The sequence below is a fragment of the Malania oleifera genome, chromosome 5, assembly GCF_029873635.1.
Source record: "Malania oleifera isolate guangnan ecotype guangnan chromosome 5, ASM2987363v1, whole genome shotgun sequence".
NCBI classification, from domain to species: Eukaryota; Viridiplantae; Streptophyta; class Magnoliopsida; order Santalales; family Ximeniaceae; genus Malania; species Malania oleifera.
The window spans coordinates 111,597,026-111,607,696 of record NC_080421.1 but is presented as its reverse complement, the minus strand read 5'-3'; the positions used below and the strand labels follow the sequence as shown (position 1 = coordinate 111,607,696).

The 10,671-nt window shown below is 35.7% G+C and overlaps 1 protein-coding gene across 2 annotated transcripts; it reads left to right on the top strand.

Annotated features, from left to right (window-relative positions):
- Positions 1-7,064: 7,064 nt before the first annotated feature.
- On the top strand, positions 7,065-10,228 carry LOC131156402 (uncharacterized). Of its 2 annotated transcripts, XM_058110054.1 has the most exons (4): positions 7,065-7,490; positions 7,754-8,337; positions 9,114-9,629; positions 9,800-10,228. In XM_058110054.1, the coding sequence occupies exons 1-4, from the start codon at positions 7,118-7,120 to the stop codon at positions 9,935-9,937; spliced, it is 1,611 nt and encodes a 536-aa protein (XP_057966037.1). In that variant the 5' UTR covers positions 7,065-7,117; the 3' UTR covers positions 9,938-10,228. The 2 variants fall into 2 exon arrangements, with proteins under 2 accessions (XP_057966037.1, XP_057966036.1); XM_058110053.1 differs by having other exon boundaries at positions 9,114-10,228.
- The last annotated feature ends 443 nt before the right edge of the window (positions 10,229-10,671 follow it).

The following is a 10,671-nucleotide window of genomic DNA, read 5'->3' as shown; positions in this document are numbered from 1 at the left end:
CCTTTTATCCTTCGAACTCATTCAATTTCCATATGCTTGTTATCTAATTAGATAGAGGGGATTCTTTACTCTGTTGCTCCAATTTTTTGTAGCTTAGGGTTTGCATCTCCATGCATACCTTTCTTATTTGGATGGCTCCATGGAATAGGCTTAACTCTCTTGATATGTCACGACCTGCTCGTTTTTCCACAATTTTTTTTAATATCATCATAAAATCAATACCACACATCTCACATTCCAGCTCAGCAGGTCACAATCCACCTAGACCCTTGGGTACCAGAGATACATCATAATATATATAGTAGAAGCCTAAGCAGCAGGAAACATACAATCTCATGCATCTCATCATTTCATATATCACAATACCAGAGATATTACATTCATTGTATTTCCATATATACAACCCAAAAATGTAATCCAGGGACATTTCCCACAAAAACCTAACTGTCCCTACTAAAAACTTACCCTTCAAAAAGGGCAACAACTGCTCTAGATCAGCAGGGCTTTCCCCGCTCTCTTATCAGTGGCTCCTGAAAAGTTAATAAGATTTAGGGGTGAGACACCTCTCAGTAAGGGAAATAAACTAATATCGGTGTGTGGCAACATGAGTTTTTTTAGTGCTCTACATATACCATACATAACATATTCAATATTGTTTATCAAAATCTGGGAAACATGTATATATATATATTAAAACATGGCAGAACATACTGCATTTTCATAAGCATATCTCATCTTATATCATAATAATAATAACATAAAACAATCCTGGTAGGTTAACTGACTATTGTCATGTATTACCCCCACATGACTGGGTTGTGTAGCCCGAAGGCGGGACCTGACAATGGTTGACTGACCACTGCCAGGTCAATAGTCTAGTCTGTAGGTCCGATGGGTCTGCCAGACCTGGTCCGTACACCAAGGGCAATAATAGCACACTTCTTGAAAAATAACCACATTGACCATCCAATCTCACATCACTCCATACAGCGGCGTTAACACATATATCATGATCATGATGACCATGGACACATAGCAATGGTACCGTGCAAGTGCTAGCTTAGACCAAGCCAACAGGGTTCTGATATCATATAATATATACTGAAATTGTGATACATGGATATCTCATATCATTAATTTTCACATCTATCATAGCATTTGCATATATACGTGTATCATAAAAATCATCGGCCCGTACGCCGGTATTACACATTTTATCATAGCTTGGCCTGTATACCGACAAATCACATAGCATAGCTCGTACGTTGGCAAATCACATAACTCGGCTCGTACGCCAACAAATCACATAACACAGCCCGTACGCTGGCAATTCACATAGCTCAGTCCGTACGCCGATAAATCACATAGCACAGTCCATACGCTGGCAAATCTGATCCACATAGCACGGCCCGTACGCCGGCAAACATATCCACATAACACGACCCATACGCTGACAAATCATATATATATATATATATAAATATCTCGGCCCGTACGCCGATTTTTCCATTATAAAAACCCGTGTCATAATCACAATCCCAGAAAACAGTTTCTCATACATTTTATACTCATGCCACACTAGCGGATTTTCACATATTCAACATACGATCATTTTCACATTATTTTCCAAATATGAAACATATATATAAATATAATTATTTTTTTCCTGAAATCAGATGTTATATATACATATACGTGTATTTTCTCAAAACGAAACTGACTTAATTTATCCCCTTACCTGATTCCTGGAAAGCCCCTAAGAAAATCTTCCCTGCACTTACAGGGTTCCCAACTCAACACCCTGAAAATGAAAATTCTCAGTATTAAAGTTCAGTATTTCTAAGCGTATAATACTTTCCTCAACTGTCACAAACCCAAATATTGAGTAGAAAGTTTTTACCAAAAAGTATTCAAGTCTAACACTTGAGGGATTCCCTGACCAATACCTTGAAACTGAAAACCGCCAGTATTAAACTTCAGTATTTTCATGCGCACAACATTTCTTATAACTAGCGCAAGACCAAATAGGCTTAAAAAGCCTTACCTCAACTTTGCGATGATTTCCAACTAGCTTTCACCAACGATATGCTCTGGCAGATTTGGAGAGAACTTCCCCAGGAGTGTTGTGGTGACTTTAGATTGTCGATCCCGCAAAGATCTGGCCCGAAATTGACAAAAGAAAGAGGGAGAACCGAAGGGAGAGAGAGAGAGAGAGAGAGAGAGAGAGAGAGAGAGAGAGAGAGAGAGAGAGAGAGTTAGCTTCTTAAAGAAGCTTTAAAAATCCGGATTTTTCATATTTATAGACAGAGGATTTCGTCGATGAGCCCGTCCTTCGTCGACGAGTCCTTCACAAATTTCGTCGACGAAATCTACTCCTCATCGACGAAATTCAGTCGGCTAAAAAACCCCTCTCGGTATTTTCTCATCGACGAGCCCCCTGTGTTCGTTGACGAATTATCTTAAGCCTTTGTCGATGAATCCTCTATCGTCAATGAAGTCCTACTGATCCCCTTTTTCCATTTTTCTTCCCAAAGCTTAATGTCGTCGACGAACGCAAAGCGTTCGTCGTCGAAGTCGACAGCCTCCTTCTATTTCCGGTCTCCATTTCCCTCTCTTTATTATTTAAATATCATTCTAAATTCAGGTTGTTACATGATAGGCTATCCAAGTGGGAATATTTTATTTTATTTTTTAATTGCTTATTTGACATCATGAGATGACATCCAAACTTAAAACTGGGTCCGTCGCGTTATACCTGATAAAATCTCTAATAATCCATAATCAACATATATGCAGCAGAAAATATAAACATAATCTCCATATAACATAATACCAGAGTTTACTAATTCTAACTATAATCCATAATAAATCATCCATCACTTGCATTCCCATATATACACATATATCCAAAAAATATTCAGTATTCACAATACCAGTATGTTTCACAACTAACCATTTCCTTAGAAGACTTAAAACATAAATCATAAATTTTATACATCCCAAAATTAACATAGAAATATACAATTTTCTTTTTCTATTTCCCAATAATGTTATAAAAACCTCGAACTCTCAAAGATCGATCTCGAGAAAATTCTGAAAAAGATAAATTCATATTCGGATGAGACACATCTCAGTAAGGGAAGAAACAATATATTAAAATAGTGTGTGACTCACATGAGTTTATAAATATCATTTTAGTAACATTTGCAAAACATTATCATAAACATTGAAATCATTTTCTGAACCTAATCAATCACATGCAAAGATTTAACCCATGAGATTACTCAAGGATAGGGGTGATTACCCACCCATACAAGTAGCACCCCTTTGTCCTGATACTTAGGTAACCCAAAGGTCACAACTAAAGTATACCACGACACTCACCTTACTCAGTAAGCCTTCAAGTGATAAATTAATCTCGTACTCATATAGTTCATACAAAAGTTTACTAACGAAGGCTCCCAAGAATAGGGAAATCTACCTGCCCATATAAGTAGTTTCCCTCTACCTTATCAAGTTATGCAACCTACTATCACACCTGATACAACCAGGGCACTCGCCTTTCTTAACAAGTCCTCGGGCAAAGAGTTTGCCTCGCCCAAACGTAACATGTTCTACTTGCATAAATACTGCTAATGTCATAATACATTATTCTTTCTGTCATTGTTCAATCATTCACCTATGTTCATGTTCATAATTTTAACATTTCACTTTATTTCACTTTAAGTGACTATTTCCCATTTTACATTGTTCACAATTCATATTTCATTTCCATTCAATTCATTTTCCTTTTCATTTCATTTCTTTTTATACCCAACATCTTTCAGCTGATTTACCCAACTTCTTTCAACTGTTTTACCAAACATTTTTCAGCTGTCATACATTTACCCAACATTTTTCAGCTGTTACACATTTACCAAACATCTTTCAACTGTTTTACCCAGTATCTTTCAGCTGTTTTACCCAATATCTTTCAACTGTGTTACCCAGCATCTTTCAACTGTTTTACCCAATATTTTTCAGCTGTTTACCCAACATTTTTCAGTTGTTTATATGGTTGCATTAACACACACAAGCAGCATAGTTCATATCATGTTTTATTCACAATGCATTACTTACTTAACCTGCATCTCATACATTTAACATATATTTGTACAAAATCTCATGCCACATAGTTTTAGTAATAAAATTCATACATTACCTATAAAATAAGTCAACTAACATTTAACGTTTATATACTGAAAATACCTTTCATTCCTTGCATAATTACCCTGAAAATATTTTTCCACTTTCATCAGTTCATTTTCCCATATACATATATAATAAACAACCCTAAAGTCGAAAAAATATAATTTAAATAGTTGATATTTTACCCATACCGAAACATATACATGTACATATAACACAATTTATTTTTCATTAAATTTATAAAAATTCTGATTTAATATATATTTTTCTCCTTACCTATTTTCTTGAACTACGCCAACAGGGACTCCGAAAAACACTTGCGGCGCTCACACGAACCTTGATTCAAAAATCCTAATTTCATTAAATTAATCCCAAATAAAATATTATTTTAATACTTCCTAGGCCTTTAAATACCAAATAAATAATTATACCCTTAAATATAGTTAAATTATCAAATTTCTCAAATCCTACTCTCGCTTTGGAGTGGGGTTTAGAAAATCTCAATTTGAACTTTACTTATATCAAAATGACGACGATCACGATTAGGACACCATGGTGGTGCCCGAACGTCGATTTAACAACAGATTTAACAAGAAATTGAGAAATTAGGAAAAATATACTTTTCCCCAAGAGTGGTGCCTACGCCGCTCCCACGATAAATCCGCTCCAGTAGATATGTCGGTGGTGGAGTTAGGAATCTAGCGACACCTTCTGCTTCCAGATCAATCAAATATTCGTTGAGAAATGAGGGGAAAGAGAGAAGCGGAGACAGAGGCAGAGAAAGGAGAGCGTGAGATTGAGAGACAGCCTGCAGGAAGCTTCTCTCTGAAGCTTCCAGCTTTCTTTCTTTTCTTTTTTTCTTTTTTTTTTCTTTTACTTACTTTACATATAACATAATAATATTATATTATATTATATTATATATATATATATATATATATATATATATATATATATATACTTTAACCATTATATATATATATGTATATCATATTATTTATTTAATACATCAAATTTAATAATACTTAATTAATAATTAATTAATTAATTAATTAATTATTAATAATTTATCTTTAAAATTTTGATTATTTTTTATTTAAATAATTTAATACTGTTTAATTAATAAATAAATTAATTAATAATTATCCTTAACTTTTTTTTAATTAAAATTTTTTTTTTCGAGTTATTACATTCTTTCCGACTTTAAAAAATTTTATCCTTGAAATTTTACTAACTAATCAATCATTTCTTTAACCTCTGAAACCAACTAACCAACCTCATACCACACATTTCCTTATTGGTAAGGTTGGATGCTGGGAGTGCTTCTCACGAGATCAGCAATTGTGCCTCTTGGGTTCGATTCTTCTCCTGGACTCCTAATTTACCTTCTCGTGGTGTTGTGGGGCCAGTGCCACGGGGCGTGAGATTAGTCACGGACAGTAAAACGGACGTGGACACCCAGCGTAACCTAAAAAAAAAAAAAAAAATCATTATTTTTTTTAAAAAAGTGTGCTTTTACTAAATAGAATTATCAGGAGACCACACTTGCTTTGAAATTAATAGTTTCAAGTTTGGCAAGAAAGTGCGAGGAAGAAATCAATGGAATTATTTTGTTAGGGATTAGTCCTACTAAGATTGATCCAAACTTACATAGGTTACTAATGGTTTTTTTTTTTTTGCCTAACTCTTTTGTTGGCACTATTTTTGATGACGTACATCTCTAATGTAGAGACCAAGCTGCGCTATTGATTTCTCTTTCCTTCTTTTTTTTTTTTTGTCTTTTTTTTTCCTTGTTTTGTTGTTTCCTCTGTATCCCATTTGAATCAATATATCCTTCCTTGCTTTCTTCTTTAAAAAAAAAAAAGTAATAAATAAATTAATAAATTAAAAAATATGCCAGGCTGTTGTATTTAGACAAAGACAAAATATTAGTCATAAATCAATCAAGCTTTCTAAGGAACATGCTATCCCCCCCCCCCCCTTTTTCCCGCTTTTTCTTTTATCTCCATGTTAATTTTTCTCAAACCAATCACAAGCTATTGATGATTTTACTCAAGGTACATTGCAAAAATAACTTTTCTATCAACTTCGAAAGCAAGATCAAATTGATTTTTCGAGACAAACTAAAGTAATGACTTACTCTAATTACCTTTTCTCCAATAAAGAATTATCAACACGGATTACTTGAACTCACCAGCTCAAAAGCCCTTAATCAAAGGAACCTACTTTTCAACAAGATAAGGTGGAAACAACTAGGCCACACATCCCTCTACATCAAGGCCCTTATTCAAAGGGCATCTATGTTTTTTTGCTATCCTTTTGCCTATGTATATATTTTTTTTTTATATATATAAGGATAGCTCAGTGGACAAAATTCCCGTATGTGGGATCTAAGGAAAGAACGGATCACAATGAGTGTTTAGTACCTTACATTTTTGCAAGAGAGTGTTTTCACCCTTCGAACCCGTGAGTTGCAAGTCACACAACGACAACCTTGCCGTTATATATATATATATATATTCATGTATTTTTAACTATATGACATGCCTCACAAACTATATAATAATATTTCAAATTAAAAAGGTTGTGCATAGAACTAATAAATTTTAAAGTCGAAATATCGGAAAACATAATTGATCAACTTGCTGAATTTATCACTTTGTACTGTTCATAAATAAGAAACTAAATCAAACAAATTGAGTTAGTAAATTGGTCCGACTTCATTACTGTTCTTCTACTTGAGTTAATTAAATATGAATTATTTCACTTTTTTTCTTTTACTATTTCTCAGTATCTTTGTAAACGGAGGAGCACAATTTGAGAGAAAAATACATATTTTCAACTCCACAAAATGATAAAATATAATAAAAAACACTTTATTCTCATTCGCTCATTCGGAAAAAGCATTCATGGGAAAAGCTCATCACAAATGCAAGCTGCAATCCATTGTCAGAATCTCTGTCTCTGTGTCTGTGTATATACAGACATTATAGTTGAAAAACCCCCCATTATTCCTCTTCTCTGTTTCTTGAACGGAGCACCCACCGTGAGAGCTTCAATGGGGAGGAGCTACTGCTTTTTCATGTTATTTTTCATTGCAGATGGCTTTGCATTCCTCAGTGTTTCTTCTGCAGAAGGGAAAAAATATGTCTCAGCAGTGGGAGACCCAGGAATGACAAGGGACGAGCTGAGAGTAGCCTTTGAAGCATGGAACTTCTGCAATGAAGTTGGCCAGGAAGCTCCTAAAATGGGGAGTCCCAGAGCAGCTGATTGTTTTGATCTCAAGAAAAATAAAAGGATCGGTAAACAAGACTTTCCTTCTCCTTATGGTTGTTTCTATTTATTTCGAAACTATATTTATCCTCATCATTCTTAAAATTACTTCATTCCAAATACCCAAATGAAAGAATAAAGCAACCCAAAACCAAAAACTAGTAATAGTGCTAAAAAGGGTCTAATCATTTCATCATGTGTGGTAATTTTTGGCGTTCTGACTTTAAAGGTTCCATTAATGTGCCTTTTTTCTTTTTGCTTTTTCTAATTATGTGTTCTTTGGATGTAGCAGGAGCTTCTCTGCAGCACAGAGTGACAGAAAAAGACAATAAGCTTGGGGTGGGAGAACCATTCAGGGGTTTAAGCCCAAAAGCTAGACACAGCCCAGACCTGTATGCAGTAGAGAAGGAGATATATCTGGGTTCTTTGTGTGAAGTTCCAGATAAACCAAAACCATGGCAGTTTTGGATGATTATGCTGAAGAATGGCAACTATGATTCAAAATCTGGGTTGTGCCCTAAAAATGGAAAAAGGGTAGCACCTTTTAGGTCAAAAAATTTTCCATGCCCTAAAAGGGGGTGTATGAATCAACCAGCCCTGCATCATGAAAGGACAAGTTTGTCAAAGAATGGAGAACTGAGGGGAAGCTTCAGTGGGACTTATGATCTTGGTTCTCCTCTTAGTCGGTACAGGGTTGGCAATATGTCTTTCTTTGAGGTGATTTGGCAGAAAAAACTTGGAACTGGGAGTTGGGATTTTACTCATAAGCTCAAAACTTCAAGGTCTTATCCATGGCTGATGCTGTACCTCAGAGCTGATGCAACCAGAGGCTACTCTGGAGGGTACCACTCTGATACAAGAGGAATGCTCAAATCTGTGAGTTCAAATTTTCTCCAATCTATATTTCCTTGGATACTAAAAATTCAAACCCCGATTTTCCTTCTCAGTGTGTGTGTGTGTTTTTGGGTGGGTGTAGGGCTAATTTACAGTGTTTGGGTAGATGGAAAATTTGCTTTGCTTGCTATGTGGCAGGATAATGCAGTTAATTTAGATAAAAAGGGAATACAGCAACTAATTCAGATTTAAAGGGTATTTTTGGGGTTATTTCTCATTCACTTATGATGGAATTTTACCGTGTGAATTTGATGGTAGGTAAGCTATGTGCAAAGCATATCATGGAAAACAAGTTGACCCAAATGTGCAGATATGTGTTGTGAGCTAGGTTTCTACTTGGCCTGCTTCAATCGGTACAGAATGTACCAACAACCAACCATGAAGATGTCTGGTGAAGAGCTGAAGGCTAACTTGTTTTTCATGATAAAATTGATGAGCCCTACCTCTTGGATTTGAGGGAGTCACAGATTTTATATAGTTTTTTCCATTAAAAAAAGTAAAAATTGAATTGACAAGGAATCTTAGCTGTTCTCATTTTTAAGAAGTTCTAGATTTGTTATGCTTCACATCATCATGTGGTACCAAGTTAATAAACAAAATCATTTTCTCTTCAAAAAGAAATAGATTGACAAATGTGAGTTCGAAGTATAATATGTTGTATATTTGGTCTATTGAGTTGTTAATCTGTTGTTCTTTCACAGTTCCATATTTCCCATTTGTAGAATCAGCAATTCAATTCAGTTGTTCTTTTGTTTCAGCTTCCAGAATCTCCAAACTTCATAGTAAGATTGACTCTGGAGGTGAAGAGTGGGGGTGGACCCAAGAGCCAGTTCTACCTGATCGATATGGGGAGCTGCTGGAAGAACAATGGCTCTCCTTGTAATGGAGATGTGCTCACTGATGTAACCCGATACAGCGAGATGATCATCAACCCTGAAACTCCCTCTTTGTGCAGCCCCTCAAGCCTGATTAACTGCCCACCATACCATGTCACTCCAAACAACAAAAAGATACACAGAACCGATACTCAAAACTTCCCATATGGAGCCTATCACTATTACTGTGCTCCCGGGAATGCCCGATACTTGGAGCAACCCTTCAGCATTTGTGATCCCTACAGCAACCCTCAGGCACAAGAGCTGCTGCAGTTGCTGCCTCACCCCACATGGGGTGCATATGGCTGCCCTACCCGAAAAAATCAAGGTTGGGTTGGGGACGCTAAATCATGGGAGCTCAATATTGGGGGACTTTCTAGCAGACTATACTTCTATCAGGTCATTAACTTAATTACCCATAAAGGCTCATTACGAGTTCATTTGATCAATAGTAGTTTGTTCAATCCAATCGACTTGCTTCTTCTTTTAAATGGTTTAAACTCTACAGAGCTCCATGAAAGTGCAACTCTGAAGGATCTTGATCTAATATTTACCTTGCTTGCTAGCAGGATCCAGGTACTCCTCCAGCTAAAAGAATTTGGACATCTCTAGACGTGGGAACCGAAGTTTTTATTAGCAAAAAAGACGAAATGGCAGAGTGGACTGTCAGCCACTTTGATGTTCTTCATACAATCCCACATCCATAGTTCAAGTGCATTCCTTCTTTTTTTTGTTAAAACCTGCCCATTTTAAATTTTCCAAGTTAATCAAAAGGGTGGAAAGAAGAATCAAAAGACCCATTTAAAATTTCCTGAGTTGGCGGTAAGGGTAGAAAGGAAAAATCAGAAGAGATAGCTTAGGTGAAGATTGGGATTAAGGAAGCTAAGAACAAGCCCAGAAGGGCAGAGCTTCCCTATCCTTGCATTTTACAGAACAGTCGTTGTAATGTCTGATTTTTCTCATTGTTATAATAGGATCAAAGGATCTTCAGAGTTGAATCTTTGCTGCTTTCATATTCAAAAATCAATAGAAAGCTAGTTGATTTTTTACCTCAAACATTTTCAGATGAAATGGAAGCTATAAAATTTGTTTGTAAAAGGAAATAGAGAAAGAAACTGAACTGTCAATTCAAGGATGATACTGGTTTAATCAGTTTGACTATTACATGCAATTTGCTCCTACAACTTCCAAGAACCATTTCTTTTTTTGAAATATGTATCAGTTTTTTTGTTTGACTTCTGCAGAATTTGTGCTAAGGAGTTAACATCATTTTAGTTTGGAGGACAGGTTGGATGACCCTTGTATGCTGGACCAGCCCACCTAACATTGACAAATTTCATGCTGGACCAAATAGGTTAAAGATTCTTTTCTTGTAAGGCGCACATAAACCCAAACCTACCTAAATGAGTTCTCATTTAAGTGCCCATTAAGATAAATATAA

Coding starts and splice junctions, on each gene's coding strand:
- LOC131156402 (XM_058110053.1), top strand. CDS start 7,118: ATGCAAGCTGCAATCCATTGTCAGAATCTCTGTCTCTGTGTCTGTGTA. Junction 7,491..7,753: donor CAAGAAAAATAAAAGGATCG/GTAAACAAGACT, acceptor TGGATGTAGCAG/GAGCTTCTCTGCAGCACAGA. Junction 8,338..9,113: donor CAAGAGGAATGCTCAAATCT/GTGAGTTCAAAT, acceptor CTTTTGTTTCAG/CTTCCAGAATCTCCAAACTT.